We start from the raw sequence: 20167 nt of genomic DNA on the forward strand, positions 1-20167 counted from the left end.
GTTGTCTGGAATCACAAATTAGGTTTTTGGGGTATTTTTAAAAGCTTTTTATAGGTCCAATCAAAAAGCAAGGAAAATCTGCGATCCCATATATGATAAATGCGATCACATTTTTCGTGAAAATGTGTCCCGAAGTGACTTAATGAAATATGATGCGATTTTGGAGCTTTTCGGGACTTCTAAGAGAATCTGCGATCACATATATTTTGTGCGATCGCATTTTTTGTCTTTTTTCCGCAGGTTGAATTTTGGAACGTAGAAACCTCTAATCCAGTGTACGAAAAATTTCTGAGATCACATATATAGATTCTGCGATCGCATTTCTTCATTCCTGCCTCGTTTCGGTCGCAATTCTTATTTTCAAAGTATTTCTAATCATTCCTCATCATCTTTCCTTAATTCCATCTCCAATCAAACTCCAATGCTTCCTAGAACGCATCCCAAGATGTCGTATGTGTCAATGTGCTCCAATTTGCGCTAAAAATCATAACAAAACTAAGTAGTACGAGCATTCTGCAAATATACTGAGAAACACACAATTTATAATAACATTAGGGAGATAATTAGCTTTTTATAGAAAAATACCAACAAAAAAGTGCTAAAAGATACATATAAAATGCATTTAACAAACCTCCAAAAGCTTAAACTTTACTAGTCCTTGAGTAAGGAAAGGATATACATCGGAAACATATATGAGGGAAAGGGTAGTAAGGGAATAACCTAGATGAAACTAACAACTTGAAAGAAAAACCTAACTAGCAAGATCAACAGAAAATTAAATAAAGAATAAATATACATGCAAAAACGTAACAAGATGAAAAATAAACAATGATACAGAAAATAAAATAAACAAGATCAACTTTTGAATTTCTTGACATTTCTTTGATTAAGTGCTTGAAATTCGACTTGGGTACCAGATATGACAGTCGTACCCTTCTTTTCTTCTCGATGTATGGATTTGAAGGTCATCAGTTAACGTGAGGGTAATGCGTGTCAACAAATAGGGTCATGTTCAGTGGGTTCAGACTTGTCGATACAGGTTCTTTTTAAACATTCAAAAGCATATAATTCCAAAGTTGTTATTACCGCCACACAGTGTTTCAGTATGCAATTTTTTATTTATATTCCACGGCCGGGGTCTCAGATCACGGTGTTTTGCGTCCCCTAGTTATGATAGCTGATTCTACACTTCCAATAATGACCTGGTCGCTTCGGACTTTCATTTTCCATCTTCGTAGAGCTATCGAATGTAAAGAGTATCTTCATCTCGTATTTTTTTTAACATAACAAAACAAAAACAAAAAATCTTTTTGGTTTTTTGTATGCAAATGAAAAGATGCAGAAAATAAGACAATATTTTTCTTTTTTAAGAGGGAAAACTAAAGGAAACAAACTAAAAATATTTTTTGGGTTTTTGAATTTTTTTTGTTTTTGTTTTTTTATAAAGAAAAACTAAGAAAAGAAATGGAAAAATAAGAACGTAAACGAAAATTATTTTGGATTTTTAAAAGATTTTTGATTTTTTTTGTTTTTTTTATAAAAACTAATGCAGCACAAAATAAAAATTTTATACAAAAAGATTACAAATCCCCTCCCCAAGCTTAAAATAAAGCATTATCCTCAATGTTTGGGAAGGAGAAGGAAAGGTCTACAGAGGAAGAGGTGGAGGCGAAAATTGACAGAACACCTCCTCACGAAAACTACGAAGCTCACCTTGATAAGTCGTCTCAACGCGCATCTTGAAAATCAGTATGCATCCGATCAGGCGAAACGTAGTAGTCTTCATCGTGGATAGATCAGAGGGGGTTTGCATCTGCATAATACAGATGTACAGTAGACGAGGAAGGGGCATCAGGGTGATGAGAAAAAGAGGGGCGGTCAGACTGGTGTCGTGGGACATTCGGCTGTGTTGGAACCTGAAAGTGAACCTCTAGCAATCACAAGTATTGAAGATCTGAAGTCAGCAAGTTCCGAAACAGAGATAAAGTTCGAAGTAAAGAGCATTCCGAGATTGGGCTAAGATCCGAGATTTTTTGTCTGTTTGTGCATTTATCATTTCTTGTCTTTTGTGATGTAACATTTAATAGGACTTAGCTTTTTGTATCAATTGGATAATTAGTTGTCAGAAGTAGTTTATTATCCAATCCTTAGTATAAAATGTAGTTTGTTCGATGTAACTCCTTTTCCTATATAAGAGTGTTTTTAATGACATGAAAGACACGAATTGTTCCTCCAAAGATAGCAAATATTTCTCTTAACTCTCTTTCACTTTTCTCTCAACTCAAAACCTTCTTCACATTCTTCTTGTTCATTTATTGTCTTTACATTTATCATACTCATAGATTCTTCAGTAAAGACTTGTGTACTTTGTGGAATTTTAACTTCAAGTCTTGAGTGGTTTTACCAGACTTGACTGGAACATCAATTAAGAGAAGACATCGATCTTTTGATTAACTTAAGGTTTGAGTTTTCAAACCTTGTCCTTGTGCATCGTATCTAGTACTCACAATTGGTATCATAGCTTGAGTGGTTGTCCTTTAAATCCATAAGAACAGATTATAGTTGATTCGAAATTACCTTGGTATTTCGATCATTTCTGTGTTAAAGATAAAAGTTCTTCTATATACCGCTTCTGCTCTTATATCAAAGATTCAATGGCTGCTCCTAATTCTCAACAAATGTACTCAATGAAAATAGCAAATAGCGTGGGTTACCCTTCATGTGCCCCATTGCTAGTTATTGAAGAGTATGATCACTGGAAAGTCAGAATGGAAAGGTTCTTACTTTGTAAATAAAAAGGTGAAGCTATCCGGAGATCCGTTAAAGAAGGTCCACATGTTCCTGTGAGAGATCCTGCTGCAACTCTCATGGGACATGATGAACAGCGTCAAGCACCTCTTACTGTTGATGACATCGAGAAGCTGCATGCAGATCAAGTTTTATTTTCCGAGATGGTGTTTGGTGTTCCACCTTCTCTCTTTGAGCACATCAAGTTGTGCAAATCTGCTAAAGAGATTTAGGACACTCTCGAATACCTGTTCGAAGGATCAGAGAACATGAAAGATAAGCATTTCACTTCCGTCATCAACGAGTTTGATACTTTCACCACTACTCCCGGTGAATCTGTTGCCTCGGCCTCTAACATACATCGAATCGTCGTCAACAACATGACAACTCATGGGATTATTTGAACTCCTCTAGAGTATAATCTCAAGTTCATCAACAGCCTTGGTAGAGGATGGGGAAACGTGAAATCGTGTCTTCAGAGTAATGCATCTCTAAAGAAGATGAAGCTTTACCAACTATTTGACAAGCTCCAAGGTCATGAATCAAATGTTGCACAAACTTTGAGAGAACTCTGAGGAGGTCCTCTTGCTCTTGTCAGTTCTTATGATCCTCAAGTTCCGAACCTCTCTGCTTTCGACCCTTTCAAAGCTGGTATTCCTTCTATCCTACCTGTTCAACCCTATCCACCAACTTTACCTGCACTTACTAGTTCAAACTATCACTTTAATGGAGACCTCGACCCTGAAGCAATGAACTCCGAACTACATTTTCAACAAGACTTTGCTTTACTCTTCGTCAAATATAAACTTCCTTTTAATCCCACTCACAAACCATACCACAAGAGTTTCCAATCTCCTCATCAAAGTAATCCCCAACCATACCCTAAACCTTCCAAAAAACCACCTGCGTACAAACCAAACATTCCTACACAACTCACTCCTTGGAATCTCACGAGTCTCGGAACTCAGACAAACCAAAAATCGTTTGTCACAAGTGTGGTCATGCAAACCACTTTGCCAAAGATTGCTTGGCTGAAACACCACAAAAACCAAAGGTCAAGGACTCTGCATACTATGCACGTCAAGCTCAAGAAATGGCTGCTAGTGAGAAACCTTTCGTTATCACTTTGTCTAGAGATGTGGAAGGATATTGGTAATATGGAGATGAAGATGATGTGTGTACTGGTAAAAAAATGTGTGTTATGGATAGACAAACCATCAAATGTGATGAAGGCTACTGGTCATCTGGATAAGAGGAAGATGATGATGATGTGGAACCAAACTACTGCTACATGGCAACCAACGACCCACCTGGTAGAAGCATAGTTCAACAGGTAAAATCTATGATTACTGATACTAATTTTGATTTATCTCTTTATAAACCATATCTAACCCAAATCCAATCAGATATGAACATCATTTACAAAGCCTATGAGTCAGCCATAGAAGCCAATGAGAAGATGGAGAATGAATTAAGTCGTCTTAGATTATGTCTCGAGGATAAGAAGCTTAAAATAGAGTCTGTAGAACAAGAACTTGTAATGTCAAATGATGAATGTATCATTCTTAATGACAAATGTGAAATCACTTATTCTGAAAGGAATGTTTAAATTTCTGATAACAAACGTCTAATTGCCAAAATTGATGCTTTCCATCATTCCATAGACATTCTTGAAGCGAAAGAAAGGATGACTCACAGTTTTCGTCATCCTTGGTCCAAAGCACCTCGTCTCGGAAGCAAGTTTCCGAAACCAATTGCTTGTCCTTTAAAAGAGTTACAAAATCTAGCTTTTATGGGAGACATTCTAAATCACAAGCATTCGGATACCCCTAGCTCACCTTTGTCACCTCGTTATGAGACCTCAGACAGATTTTCTTCACTGATTCCTGAGATTCAACCAAAAGGTGTCAAGTCTCCTGATTCCACGCCTCTTCCGCCTCTGATACCCCTGGACCTGAATCAGACCTCGGAACTTTCTCCTAGCATTTCCAACACTGTAGTTCACATTCCGAACACAGTCCTCCTAACTATTGCCTTGTTGAGTAAATTATTCCGGAGACAACAAGACCTTACTCTTAAAAATCAAATTTTGTTTGGGTATCTTAGATAATGACGTTGATGTAGAAACCATAAGTGACAATTCATCCAATTCATGTGATTCAGAATCTCAAGTGATTTCTAAAACCACCTTAATGCCAATCAAACCGAAGTTTAACAACCCATCCATTGGCCAAACTTCCAAGTCACCATCTGACTCCAGGAAGAAACCTTCATTGAATAGAAAAGATGTCGTAGAACATAAGATAGAAGCCAAAAATGCACTCAAAAGGGAAATTAAGTCACGACAAAATTCCAAGTTCATTGAAAATTCCAAAAAGAAAGTATGTCTGACTGTAAGCCCAACCACTAGGAACCATAAAACCTTTGTGCCTATTAAGAGTCTTGTCCCAAAACAAAGTTGTTAGTCCCATTTCGAAAAAGACTGTTGATACTTGTCCCACAAGAAATAACTCTTCTCGGACTATTTCATCTGTTTTCATTGTTAAACCTGATGGTACAATTTTTAAACCTCAACCGCTTTCAAAACCAAATGAACCATCAAAAATAGTTAACAAAGAGCATTTGGTTAAAAACACTATCACTCAAACATTTTCAAAGAATTCAAAACAAAAATTTGAGTGGAGAGCTAAGAGTGTTAAAGATTTTTCAACTTCAAGTAACACGGTGATTCCTACAACTTCAAAAATAGTTGATCCGATAAAAGTTGTTTCGAAATAACCTATTGTCGAATATGATTTCTGTATTAACGAAAAGAACTTAGCATTTTGCTTCTTTCTCAAGTAATCTTGGAACAAGCCTTCCGAAACATCTGTTGCTCAAAAGTCACTGCCAAAGTCCAAAGCCCATACCCAAGTCCCAAAACCTAACTCGGAGCCTAAAAACTCCAAACTTCACTAATCTTTGCAGGCACTCTGTGCTTTAGAAAAAGATACAATATGGTATATTGATAGTGCTTGTTCCATGCGCATGATAGGGAAAAAAGACTTTCTACGTGATCTTAAACTTTCACCAAATGTTGTCTATGTGACGTATGGTAACAACTCCTTCTCTCAGTTCTGAGGTTATGGCATCCTCACCAATGGAAACTTCTCTGTATCAAATTTGGCATATGTAGCTGACCTAAAGCGCAATCTCATTAGTGTGGCTCAACTTACCGATGCCAATCGTCGAGTTGGATTTTGCAAGAAACACAGCTATGACATATCTGAAGACCGGAAAGAATGTCTAATCAAGTCAAATCGCAAAAAGAACATGTATCCCCTTGATATCAACATGATCGTTGGCAAGGCTCAACTCTGTCTTCTCTCAAAGGTAGTTCCTTATGTCAGTTGGTTATGGCATCGAAGGCTTGCTCGTCTTAACTTTCGATATATGAACGATCTTGTTTCCGGTGAAATGGTCAGAGGTTTACCTCTCCTCAAATTCAAAAACGATCATCTATGTGTTGCGTGTGAGCGTGGGAAGCAATAGAAGAAGGGTCATCCTACCGTCATCGAAAAATCTATCTCGAAAACGTTAGAACTGCTTCATATTGATCTTTCTGGGCCCACAACTTCTCAGCTCCTTACACCCTCAACAAAACGGTGTAGTCGAAAGAGGGAATAGAGCCCTAGTCGAACCTTCTCGATCGATGCTTAATTTCGCAAATCTTCCACTATATCTATGGCATGAAGCCGTCTCCACTACTTGCTTTACTCAGAATTGTAGCATCATCAGTCGACACCTCAATATGACACCGTACGAAGCCATGAATGGTCGTAACCCGATTATCTCTTTCCTGCATGTCTTTGGCTATCGATACTTTATCAAGAACAACTATGATCAGCTCAAGAAATTTTAGCTCAAAGCAGATGAAGCAATGTTTCTCGGATACTCAACAAAATCAAAAGCTTGTCGGGTTCTGAATCGAAGAACTCGTGTTCTTGAAGAAAGCTTTGATGTCACCTTTGATGACAACTATGTTCAGAATTCTGGCCCAACCCATTTCACAACTCACATCATGGAGTCCGATGCTCCATCGCCAGGATGTACGAATCCTCAAATAATTCATGAAGTCGATTTTGAAACCATGTTCGGACCTCTAGAAACTGCTCTTGATTCGGAATCCAGATCTAGATAATCCTCAACTGTTATTGCTCCTACTTCCCAAAATATTTTTGGGTCGACCCCTACCTTTCATCCATTTGATTCCAAACCATTTCAAACTTCTCAGGTTGAGGGGGATAATGGTCTACCTTCCCTTGAATCAAATGTGGATGGATTTCAAGATGCAGCTGATCGATTTGCTGAATTCGATCCTATTTCGAACAACGACAACAACAACGTCAACCTCTTTGACTTTCCGGATGAAATTGATGCCGATATCTCTGGTTCAAAAGTTCAGCGGGGCATCATTCTACAATTCAAGTTGTTCAGGGGGAGCAACAAAACCCCATTGTTAATGTCAGATCATCTGCTACAGAAGAGCTTCTGAGACTACACATCTGGACCAAGGATCATCCTCCAACCCAAGCCATTAGGAATCTAAACGCTGGTATTCAAACTCGCTCCTCCTCAGGATCATCCCATTGTAGGTACGAGATGGGTATTCCAAAACAAGCTAGACGATGCAGGAGTTATCATTCGAAACAAAGCAAGATTGGTGGAGAAAGGATTCACACAGATTGGAGGACTTGATTATGATGAGACCTTTGCTCCTGTTACCCGTCTTGAAGCCATCAAAATATTTCTTGCTTATGCAGCTCATAAGGGCTTTAAAGTTTACCAAATGGATGTTAAGAGTGCCTTTCTTAATGGTGAACTTGATACTGAAGTTTATCTCCAACAGCCTCCCAGTTTTGTCAATCCTTCCTATCCGAATTATTGCTACAAACTCCGAAAAGCTGTTTACGGCCTAAAGCAAGCTCCTCGTGCATGGTACGAGACTCTCACAGATTTTCTCGAGCGTTCTGGTTTTCAAAGAGAATTTCTCGATCCTACCCTATTCCGAAGATAAAATGGAAAGCATCTCATGCTGGTTCAAATCTACATTGATGATATCATTTTTGGATCCACAAATTCATTAATGGTTGCTGATTTTGCAAAGTTAATGGTTAATCGATTCCAAATGAGCATGAATCGTGAACTAAGTTTCTTCTTAGGTCTTCAAGTAAAACATACCAATAGAGGAATCTTTATTCACCAAGAAAAATACATTTCTGAGCTTCTCAAAAAGTATTCGATGGACACCTGTGCCTCTGCAAATGTACCTATGGGTTTCGGACATAAGATCTTCTAAGACCCATCTGATGTTGTTGTAGATGAAAAGAAGTATAGAGGAATGATTGGATCACTACTCTACCTAACAGCAAGTTGTCCGGACATCATGTTCTCCACATGTTTGTGTGCCAGATTTCAAGTCACTTCAAAGATGTCTTATCTTTTGGCTGTTAAGCAAATATTCTGATACCTCAAAAGTACAAAGAGTCTCAAAATCTAGTACCCGACAAATGAGAGTTTCCTCTTACAAGCATATTCCGATTTGAATTATGGTGGTCTTCAATTGGACAGAAAAATCACCTCTGGTCGTTGTCAATTTTTGGGTGGAAGACTGGTTAGCTGGTCATCAAAGAAGCAAAACTGCATTGCACTATCAACAGCCGAAGTGGAGTACATTGCTACTGCTAGTTGCACCTCTCAAGTTCTTTTGATGAAATCACAGCTCATGGATTATGGTTACCGGTTTCAACAAATTCCCATCTATTATGATTCATAAAGTGCCATTGCGATTTCACACAATCCAATTCAGCACTCCATGACGAAGCACATCGATATACGGTACCATTTCATTAAAGATAATATTTTAAAAGGTAACATTGAACTTATTTTTGTTCCATCTGACGATGAAATTGCTGATGTTTTTACTAAGGCATTAGACGAAACCAAATTCAATAGATTTCTGAACAAAGTGGGTATGATGTTGCCTGATCCTCAATTCTTTCAAGAGGCTTGTACTCTCTGATGTTATCATCAGGAGGTGGAATAATTCCGAAGTCAAATTTATTTTTTATCTCATAATCATTTTGTCTCGGAATAAATAGGATCATTTTACGTGTCTTTTTATCTAATCTCTTCTTCTAGTTATAAGTTGTACAGCTCACTCAATCTTTTGAAGTTCATGACCAATATAGTCACATTAGTATTTTGTTTGATCTCATCTCGGAATCTGTATCAAAAAGTGTGTTATGAAGTTCATCTCGAAATTCAATTCTGAAAGGTAATGTGTTCTCATCTCTTACACTGTCTAAGATCAGTTCCTTCTCGTCTCGGAACGTCAAAATCTGTTTGAAACATATCCTCTAAGATCTTCCTTCCTTTTACCTCTGATATTCAAGTTGCGTCTATGAAATCTCGGACTCTATATCATGTACCAATATTTTCATTTTCATATCGGAAGTATCTTATGACAATCTATCTCGGAACTTTAATGCTCCGAGATCATGTTAAAATTTCATCTCGGAACTTTCTGGCTCGGAGATCTTTCTCCTAAAAGAAGTTTAAAATGTTATTTTGTCATTAGTTATGAAACGTTTTCTTAATAACCTAAACGGTTACTTTTTTATTGATGATTATCCTTTAATCCCTAGAAAATCGCACTTTTCTTGCACATATCTCTGTAAAGTGAACATCATGTCAATCAAATGACGGTTTCCATTCTGCACGCCCGACCATTGTTTTCTTTAGTCTTTGTTGGTCAAATCATTCCAAAAGTGGCAACACATTTAATGCGGTCCATATCCTCATCCGGATATCATCATTACCCTTTTATCCTGACCCATTTCCTTCGAACCTATAAAAACCCTTCAAAACCCTTTTTGTCACTTTACGCTCTCTAAACAGTCATCTCTTTCTCTCTGCAAGAAAATCGTTCTTCAAGCTCTCATAACCTGCAACAATGACGTCTTCACAATCCATTCCCAAATTCACCAAATCTGCTCCCAAGAAGAAATCCTCCAAGGGTTTCGCTTCCTTATCATCAACAGAACCTTTTCTCCGTGATACCACACAACTTTTCTCCTTGGATCCCATGGACTACGACGAGTCCATCCGGGTCATGATCGAGTTTATTTCTCGTCATCCTATCTCTGTTCCACTCACCAAAATTCCTGACCCAGCTATTCTTCTTCGTTTCCTTCACACAATATTTGAAAGGATCAAGATTGGAGACGACGTTCTTGAAACAAAAATCACTGGTGACCGTATCGTACTAGTTCACAAATCAACATTCTTGAAGGCCATTGTGATTCCGAAAAACCCTAACGGTTTCAAGGTTCAAGAACCATCTGTTGAAGAGTTTCAAACGTTCCTGAATCACATCAGGTACACTGAAGAGTTCAAAGTGAAGAAATTGAAGAAATCAGTTGTTCCCGGGCTATTGACAATCCTAATGCACTTAATCCTTAGAGGTCTGTCTGGGAAACATGGAGGTACGAACACGATGAACAAGGATTGGCTCTATGTCGTATACAACATATTTTCAGGGAAAAAGAACGCTCTTAATCTTACTGAAGTCTTATGGCAAGACTTTCGGAAGTTTTCCATCAAACATAAGCAACAAGAAATCTCGAGTCCAAGATTCTCGGCTCTGACTATCCAACAGCTCTTCCAAGAGAGACAAGAGCCCATCCCAGTCCACACAATTCCAAAAGAGGTATTTCTATCTTTCAAAACGATTAAAACTTATCGCCTTTCGAGCCAGGCATCTTTCGGACCCATTCGTAGATTTCCTGAGGACATGTTGGCCACTTTACCATCCGAGTCCCCCCATTTGAAACAACACTTGGCGACTTCGATTGTGTATAGCCCTACACAGTATACCCCTGTCACCATTGAGCCCACCTCGGATGTGGCCAAGCCAGTTCCTTCTGGCAGAAAGAAAAAGAAGTCTGCAAAAAGAAAAACCTCTCCCTCGAACCCTAAAGCTAGAAAGAGAACTAAAGTCGACACTTCCTCTCAAAAGGAATATGTCAAAGCCATTGCAACTGAATCTAGTCATCAACTCACCCCACCTACCCTCTCTTCCGAAGTACCTTTCGGAGTTTCAAAAACCACTTCACAAATTCACAGGGAGTCACCTCATAATCCACCCTCACCGTCCCAACAATGTGATGTCGGTGTTGAACATAGTTCCTTGCGCCCCTTGGAACAAACCCACGAGTCATCTCAGAAATCTCCCCCTTCTTTCACACAAGCATGATCTGAGATCCCTGTCTTGGATCCCAAGCATTCCAAAGCAGGAGTTGTCCCTCCTGTCTCGGATGCCACAACTGGTCTGATACCTGGAAAAGGTACAGGACGACCAGGTTCTAATAATCCAAAATGTTCAGATTTTGTCAGTAGGGCTCATACAAGGCATCCTGAGCTTACCAGATCGTAGGTTGAAGCTACTCTTATTTCAATGAGGAACAGAGTAATCCAAAGAAATCTTCCATTTGTTGCTCTATCAGATGAAGTTGTTGATCAAGAGTATGCATCTTGAGAGACTGACCACGCCAACATCATCTCGGACAACACTCCGAAGTCTCCCCACCATGATGCACTCCATGCTGATCCTGATGAGGAACACTCGTCCAAATTTATGTTCGATGATCGCAGTGCTTCCATTGCTGCGCCTGCTGTCCGATCATCCATTCATCTCTTTCAGAAACCATCCTCCTCCAGACCAGATTATGACTTTGGACTCTCATCGTCCTCGTCTGAACCATTGATGAACAAATTCAAGTTGAAGGAGAAACCGAAACCAATCCTCCAAAGGATGATCAAGCAACAATTGTCAATAATCCAGGCCCTTCTGAACCACCAGTGAATCAAGACCATTACAAAGCCAAGACTGCGAGTTCATCTTCGGATATGGGATCATCAACAGGAAACTATGATGATCCCTTTTCCTTGATGGAACTCCGAGACAATGTCTCAGCTGTAGTATCCAAAGTCGAATCACTGGACAAATCGGTTGCCCAGGTTAACTCCAAGTTTGATGCCAAAGTGTCTAGTCTTGAAACTAAGGTGGATGTAGTTCTCCAATCTCTCTCGGATGTCAAGAAGCCAGGCCCCTCAGATGAAGAACGAGCTCAACAGTTGGATCAACTTATTTCCCTCCGTCTCAAGCACATTATCGAGGAGGATGAATAGAAGTATAATTCCAGTCTCAATCACTATCTCGACACCATAACCACCATGTTGAAAGTACACGATGATATGATTAGTGTTACCAATGATCTGATCAAACAGACGAATGTGAGGCATGAGAAACAAATTCAGAGGATGGAGAATGAGATTAAGAAGAAAGATGTGATGAATCTCATCATGCAACAAGTTTTAATCATACTCCTCAGGGCCTGTTGGAATATCATGGACATTCCAAACAACAAGTTCGATGAAATGTTGTCCATTCTTGCATATCTATTTCATCATCTCAAGGCTCAGGCTTCAACTGCTGAAGCCTATGACGCTCTTACCCTGCAGATGATCACCCGCTTTCCGAAGGTGTTCAAACGACTCTCGGAATTTGAACAATCTGCATTGCTTGCCTCGGTTGCCAGGCCATCCGATGTAAGAGGGGGAGAAGGCCCTAGTAGAGAGATCAATCTATCTCATGGAAGCCCGTCTCGGAATTCAAACTCTGAGATAAGTCTGATGATGAGTCCATTCAAATTCTTTCCGCAAGTACCCCATCCACTGATGATGATGATGATGATGATGATGATGATTATGATGATGATGATGATGATGATTATGATAAGTATATCACTAATGTAGTGATAGGAATTCAAGCTCCAAGGAAGTTCCCAGCCAAAATTCTTTCTGAGGAAGAGCAGCGGATATGGTCTGTTGTATCATGGCCATCATCTATAGCTAATTTTCTTAAATGAAGTCGTGAAATGGCTAAGGCAAAGACTGAGCTCATAGTAAAAACTTTCCGAGACACTCAGTTGATGCTACCTCCAATTCCTTCACCAAGTATCGATCCTATCGATGAAGGTTCTCCACTTCGGAAACCTGATAACATTCCTGAAGAGCCCCTGATTCCCCCTCCTCTAGAATTCAACATCGATGAAAACATGCATCACCTCATCTCGGTCCTCAACAAGCAACAATATAAGGGAAAAAAGCCCATCTCGGAATTTTAGAGTTCCGAAAAGACCACCAAGAAGCCTGATGGTTGGTCTCAGGAACAAATTACTCAAGCTCTTGAAGAGAGCATCTTAATTCAAGCTATGAAAGATAACCCCAATCCGATGCTAGGTCTTTCTCCTCTCTGCAAAGAAGGAAAAATTCATGATTTGCATTTCATTGCTTTCATGTATTATGACCTCCCAACTCAGGATTCGGACCAGCTTGATCTACCCATCTCTCCATATGGCAAGTATTAGATCAAATTCGTTCCTCTCCACCCAGAAGATGATCCTCAAATGATCATCTGCACTGAAAGAGAATGTTTGAAGACTTTATACTCCCTGAACGCACGTCCCCAAAAGCAACTGTGGTCTCGGAAGAGAATCACCAAGATCTCTGTGTTTGCAAGGAAAGTATTGACGAAGTTTGATTTGGATTGCCTGCCACACCGCTTCTGTGTGTATCGGAACAAAACAACACAAATGACCATCACCGACGCCGACTTCCCAACCATATATCCTAATGATATCCTAACCATTACTGCTCACTTCCGAACGTGTCAAGACAGTCAGATGAGCATGGTTTCATATAGTGTTTCAATGACTTACTTGAAACCGAAACCAATCCTCCAAAGGAGGATCTAGCAACAATTGTCAACAATCCAGGCCCTTCTGAACAACCGGTGAATCAAGACCATGACAAAGCCAAGACTACGAGTTCATCTTCAGACACGAGATCATCAACATGAAACTATGCTGATCCCTTTTCCTTGATGGAACTCCGAGACAATGTCTCAGCCGTAGTATCCAAAGTCAAATCATTGGACAAATCAGTTGCCCAGGTTAACTCCAAGTTTGATGCCAAAGTGTCTAGTCTTGAAACTAAGGTGGATGTAGTTCTCCAATCTCTCTCAGATGTCAAGAAGCCAGTCCCCTCAGATGGAGAACGAGCTCAACAGTTGGATCAACTTATTTCCCTCCGTCTCAAGCACACTATCGAGGAGGATGAATAGAAGTATAATTCCAGTCTCAATCACTATCTCGACACCATAACCACCATGTTGAAAGTACACGATGATATGATCAGTGCTACCAATGAGCTGATCAAACAGACGAATGTGAGGCATGAGAAACAAATTCAGAGGATGGAGAAGGAGATTAAGAAAAAAGATGAGATGAATCTCATCATGCAACAAGTTTTAATCATACTCCTCAGGGCCTGTTGGAATATCGTGGACATTCCAAACAACAAGTTCGATGAAATGTTGTCCATTCTTGCATATCTATTTCATCATCTCAAGGCTCAGGCTTCGACTGCTAAAGCCTATAACACTCTCACCCTGCAGATGAACACCCGCTTTCTGAAGGTGTTCAAATGACTCTCGGAATTTGAACAATCTGCATTGCTTGCCTCGGTTGCCAGGCCATCCGATGCAAGAGGGGGTGAAGGCCCAAGTAGAGAGATTAATCTATCTCATGGAAGCCCATCTCGGAATTCAAACTCCGAGATAAGTCTGATGATGAGTCCGTTCAAATTCATTCCACAAGTACCCCATCCACTGATGATGATGATGATGATGATGATAAGTATGTCACTAATGTAGTGATAGGAATTCAAGCTCCAAGGAAGTTCCCAGCGAAAATTCTTTCTGAGGAAGAGCAGCGGATATGGTATGTTGTATCATGGCCATCATCCATAGTTGATGTTCTTAAATGAAGCCGTGAAATGGCTAAGGAAAAGACTGAGCTCATAGTAAAAACTTTCCGAGACACTCAGTCGATGCTACCTCCAATTCCCTCACCAAGTATCGCTCCTATCGATGAAGGTTCTCCACTTCAGAAACCTGATAACATTCCTGAAGAGCCCCTGATTCCCCCCCCCCCCCCCTCTAGAATTCAACATCGATGAAAACATGCAGCACCTCATCTCGGTCCTCAACAAGCAACAATATAAGGGAAAAAAGCCCATCTCGGAATTTTAGAGTTCCGAAAAGATAACCAAGAAGCCTGGTGGTTGGTCTTAGGAACAAATTGCTCAAGCTCTTGAAGAGAGCATCTTAATTCAAGCTATGAAAGATAACCCCAATCTGATGCTAGGTCTTTCTCCTCTCTGCAAAGAAGGAAAAATTCATGATTTGGATATCATTCCTTTCATTTATTATGACCTCCCAACTCAGGATTCAGACCAACTTGATCTACCCATCTCTCCATATGGCAAGTATTAGATCAAATTCGCTCCTCTCCACCCAGAAGATGATCCTCAAATGATCATCTGTACTGAAAGAGAATGTTTGAAGACTTTCTACTCCCTGAACGCACGTCCGCAAAAGCAACTGTGGTCTCGGAAGAGAATCACCAAGATCTCTGTGTTTTCAAGGAAAGTGTTGACGAAGTTTGATTTGGATTGCCTGCCACACCGCTTCTATATGTATCGGAACAAAACAGCACAAATGACCATCACCGACGCCGACTTCCCAACCATCTATCCTAATGATATCCTAACCATTACTGCTCACTTCCGAACGTGTCAAGACAGTCAGATGAGCATGGTTGCATATAGTGTTGCAATGAGTTACTTGAAGGACTATGTCGCTGAATTCTGTAGATGCGACTTCGAACTGGCTGAATTGTTCGGAACTGAAAAGTTCTTCGTAAAGATTGACTTTAAGCTGCCAGAAGCTAAAATCTTGGCAAATGGGCCAGTCGATGAACCGGTGTTGGGATTTCTCTACCTTCATAAGAAAACAAACAAGAAGTACTTCTTCCGAGTCCTTGATAAACAACTCGTCCCCACCAAAGCTCTTCAAAAGTTCATAAAAAATGCAGCTAAGTCAGATGCCCCTGAACATGTCAAGTCCAAGTTTATAAGTCAACTCCAATGGTATGTCGAAGTCCGAGATTGGTTGTTCCAAACCCATGTGTTTAACAAAAAGAAGCCAACTAGCTGACAAGATTTCTAAGTTCACTTAGGGGGAGATTGTTGGAACCTAAAAGTAAACCTCTAGCAATCATAAGTATTGAATATCCAAAGTCAGCAAGTTCCGAAACAGAGATAGAGTCTGAAGTAAAGAGCATTCTGATATGGAGCTAAGATCCGAGATTATTTGTCTGTTTGTGCATTTATCATCTCTTGTCTTTTGTGTGATGTAACATTTCATACGGCTTAACTTTTTGTATCAGTTGGATAATCAGTTGTCAGAAGTAGTTTATTATCCAGTCCTTAGTATGAAATGTAGTTTGTACGATGTAACTCCATTTCCTATGTAAGGAGTGTTTTTAATGACATGAATGACACGGATTATTCCTCCAAAGATAGCAAATATTTCTCATAACTCTCTTTCATTTTTCTCTCAAGTCAAAACCTTCTTTACATTCTTCTTCTTCATTTAATGTCTTTACATTTATCATACTCATAGATTCTTCATTAAAGACTTCTGTACTTTGTTGAATATTAACTTCAAGTCTCGACTGGTTTTACCAGACTTGACTGGAACATCAATTAACAGCAGACATTGTTCTTTTGATTAACTCAAGGTTTGAGTTTTCAAACCTCGTCCTTGCGCATCGTTTCTTATACGCACATGCTGCTAAGCTTCAGTTACAAAATCAGCAGTAGTCAGATTGGACTCGAGCAACCACCTGGTAGAACTGATGGGATTAGCCAGGGCGATAAAGGAAGGGTTGGTGACCTGAAGATAATGACCACGCTCACGCATCTAGATATAGCCACCTGGGGCTGATTGACACATGTGCATGCTATCGAGGTTGTGGAGAGTAAGACGCAAAGAGGCCCCCTCGAAGAACTAGTACTCTCGGGGAATCTAATCAGTATTAACATGGGCGATTAAAGTGATTAAACCACCACATAAGATTTTTCCAGCCCCAGAATGCAGATACATAACCTTTTGAAGACCTTTCACAAGTAAATGACAAAAATATGGGCGGTACGCACCGGTTACCATGGCCCAGAGTATAGTCAATTCGGCTTTTCCAGCCTTAGAAGTTTCAGCTTGGGCAAAAAGAATTTTGCAGATAATTTTCAAGCCAATTTTCAGGATGGGATGGATGATACTAGTCTAATAATATGACGAAATGATGTATGTTTTCAGACCAGTAATGGATTTCCAAAAAGTTGTTGTGTGAAAACCAACATGACTCGCAGAAGGGATCGTGGCAAGCACATCGAAAAACTCGTAGAGTTGATCTACATGGAGCTCGTAAGTGTTGCTGAAACAACGGAGTGTCAAGTAACCTTCATGGTTAACTTCACTTAGAGTAGATAAAAACTCTTTGGTTAACAAAGGTGATGTCGGGAAGTCAAAGCCCAAATGCCTCCCCCAACCAATGTTGGAAAAGAGAATGTGAACCCCTCAGAAATATGCAGCTCCACAATAAGAATGGCACTGGGAGCCCAGATCTGGGCATTGACTTCTCTGGGACGAAGCCTATAGTACTCTTCTAGTGCAGCATGTGAGTTCATATATACCACTACATCGTCCTCTTGAATGGTAAAGGGCTCTCCAGAATGTCAGCGTCACGACGACGACATTGGGGTCTTAGAGGCATGTTTCATATAAGTGCGGAATAGGGATAGGTTTGCAACAGATTTTCTCAAATAAATTTATATCAAATAAAAATAACTGACTAACTACTTCCAAGCCGATACGCAAGCCCGCACATATATATTGACATAAAATAAAGAGTTCCAGTATCATAACGAATATACCTGACTGCATGCTGAGTAGCAGTGTATTTTTCACGTCTGATTTTTTTTGATATTTGGATTTTTGTGCTGATGAAACTCTTATATTTAGTGCCTAGAACAAACAATCCAATTTCCAGCTCCTGATCTCCTCAAACAAGGTGTAGATCTGAAAAGGTAACTTATGGAAAATTTAAAATGAAGAACACGAAAATGATGGAAAATTTCGACCTTGTAATCGCATTTCCAAAAGCATAAAAGCGTAGTAGAAGTAAAAAAAAGGAAGATTTTGATACCTTTTATGCTTGATTTGGACAAAAATGAGAATTTTATGACTTTTTCAGTGAAACGTTTCGAGTGACAAGGGAATCTAGAGATAAAGTGCAGATTTCTGAAAGTGTATGAGTTCAAATGAGGCTTAATTGAATATTTGTAGTAAAAACATGGAAATTGCGACGGGATTTGCGATCACATTTTTTTCTTTTTCTTGAAAATGGGTTTACGAATCCCCGAACAACAAATACGAACGAAAAAAATAAAATATGCGATTGCATATATATATATATATATATATATATATATATATATATATATATATATATATATATATATATATATATATTTCTACGTTCGCATAAATTCGTTCCCCGTTCGCGATTTCCAGTTTTTCTCGAAAATCAGTATTAAAAACCTCGAAACATTTATGTGATGACATAAAGAAAATGCGATCGCATTTTGTAAAATTTGACCTGATTTTTGAAAAATTTTAACACGCAAAATATCTCTGTTTTCCATGTTGGTAGAACACGATTCAATTTTAAAAACCACCTAATAAACTTCTAAAATAAAACACACAAAAAATAAAAAAAAATTGCAAAAAAAAAAAAGAAATAAAACTACAAATATCTGGGTTGCCTCCCCGTAAGCTTCCCGTTTTTTACAGTCGTTGGCTCGACGTTGTTACTTGGTTTTTTCAATTTCGGTACGGTAGAATCTCGACTACCTCCACTTCTTCGTCGTGACCTGGAACCCTTCATAAAAAGGTTTAAGTCAGTGACCATTAACCTTGAAAATTTTTCCTGTTTGTTCGCTTTTGAGTTCTATGGCACCATGATCAAACACATTAGTAGCAACAAAAGGTCCTACCCAACGAGACCTTAATTTACCAGAAATAAGTTTAAAACGAGAGTGATACAAGACTACCTTTTGACCTATAGTAAATACCTTTCGCGAGATCATCTTGTCTTGAAAAGCCTTCATTTTTTTCTTATAAATCGCTTCATTTTTGTAAGCATCGTTTCGGATTTCTTCTGGCTCTTGAATATCCAACCTTCTTTTCTTTCCAGCTTCATTCATGCTCATATTAAGTTTCTTGACATCCCTGTATGCTTGGTGCTCTAACTCTACAAGAAGCCGACATGGTTTTCCAAAGACTATACGATAAGGAGACATTCCAATTAACGTTTCACATGCTGTCCTGTGAGCCCATAATGCGTCATCCAACTGAATACTCCAACCTTTCATAATTGGGTTGATTGTTTTTTAAAATATACCCTTAATCTCCCAGTTAGAAGCTTCAACCTGCCTGTTGGTTTGTAGGTGATAAGCAGTTGACACCTGATGTGTAACACCATACTTCTTTAGAACGGCTTCGAGGGTGCGGTTGCAGAAGTGCGTGCCCCAGTCACTGATGATGGCATTTGGTGTCCTGAACCTAGCAACAATATTGGTTTTAACGAAATCAACCACAACCTTCGCGTCATCTGTCCGAGTAGCTTTCGCCTCAACCCATTTTGACACATAATCCACTACTAGCAATATGTACACAAACCCAAATGATGGTGGAAACGGATCCATGAAGTCTATGCGCAAACATCAAATATTTCACATACTAAGATCAAAGTGAGTGGCATCTGGTTCCGAGAAGTTGTAGACCCACTCATTTGGCACTAGTCACAGGTTTTGCAAAACTGGAACGAATCGCGAAAAAAATGGGGCCAATAAAGACCAATGTCTAAAAATTTATGCACGGTTCGTTGTGGACCATAATGCCCTCCACAAGCTTCAGAATGATAGAATTTCATAAATGATTTAACTTCATCTTGGGTCACACATCTTCTAATAAGTTGATCAACACAATATTTCCATAAATAAGGCTCATCCCAAACGTATCTTTTCGCCTCCATTTTTATTTTATCTTTCTGACCTCGAGTGAGATCTGAAGGGAGTTCTCTGGAGACCAAGTAATTCACTATATCAGAAATCCATGGTGAATTCTGAACAGCGAAAAGATGCTCATCAGGAAGGTTTCGCGGATCGGTATCGGTTCTTCAGGTGGGATCAGTCAGCTCATACGATCAGCTACCAAATTTTCTTTCCCACTCTTATCTCTGATCTCTATGTCAAATTCCTTTACCAATAGAATCCATCTTATTAACCTTGGTTTTGAATCCTTCTTGGATAT

At 39.3% G+C, this 20167-nt stretch overlaps 2 protein-coding genes across 2 annotated transcripts; both read right to left on the reverse strand.

Moving 5' to 3' along the window:
• Window positions 1–18753: 18753 nt before the first annotated feature.
• On the reverse strand, window positions 18754–19227 carry LOC145104877 (uncharacterized). The gene has a single exon (XM_079042042.1). The coding sequence runs from the start codon at window positions 19225–19227 to the stop codon at window positions 18754–18756; it is 474 nt and encodes a 157-aa protein (XP_078898168.1).
• An 18-nt stretch (window positions 19228–19245) lies between these two features.
• Window positions 19246–19889, reverse strand: LOC145104878 (uncharacterized). Its single transcript, XM_079042043.1, has 2 exons — window positions 19661–19889; window positions 19246–19565 (listed from the first exon to the last, which is right to left on the reverse strand). The coding sequence occupies exons 1-2, from the start codon at window positions 19887–19889 to the stop codon at window positions 19246–19248; spliced, it is 549 nt and encodes a 182-aa protein (XP_078898169.1).
• Window positions 19890–20167: the final 278 nt, after the last annotated feature.

The sequence above is a fragment of the Lactuca virosa genome, chromosome 4 (genome assembly GCF_052849685.1).
Source record: "Lactuca virosa cultivar CGN04683 chromosome 4, Lactuca_virosa_CGN04683_v6, whole genome shotgun sequence".
In the NCBI taxonomy this organism is placed as follows: Eukaryota; Viridiplantae; Streptophyta; class Magnoliopsida; order Asterales; family Asteraceae; genus Lactuca; species Lactuca virosa.

Bases quoted from the DNA above. Each gene is read 5' to 3' on its own strand.
- LOC145104877 (XM_079042042.1), bottom strand. From the start codon at position 19,227: ATGAAAGGTTGGAGTATTCAGTTGGATGACGCATTATGGGCTCACAGG.
- LOC145104878 (XM_079042043.1), bottom strand. From the start codon at position 19,889: ATGGAGGCGAAAAGATACGTTTGGGATGAGCCTTATTTATGGAAATAT. The intron at 19,566-19,660 runs GTGACTAGTGCC...GTTTGCGCATAG, and splicing joins GTTCCAGTTTTGCAAAACCT to ACTTCATGGATCCGTTTCCA.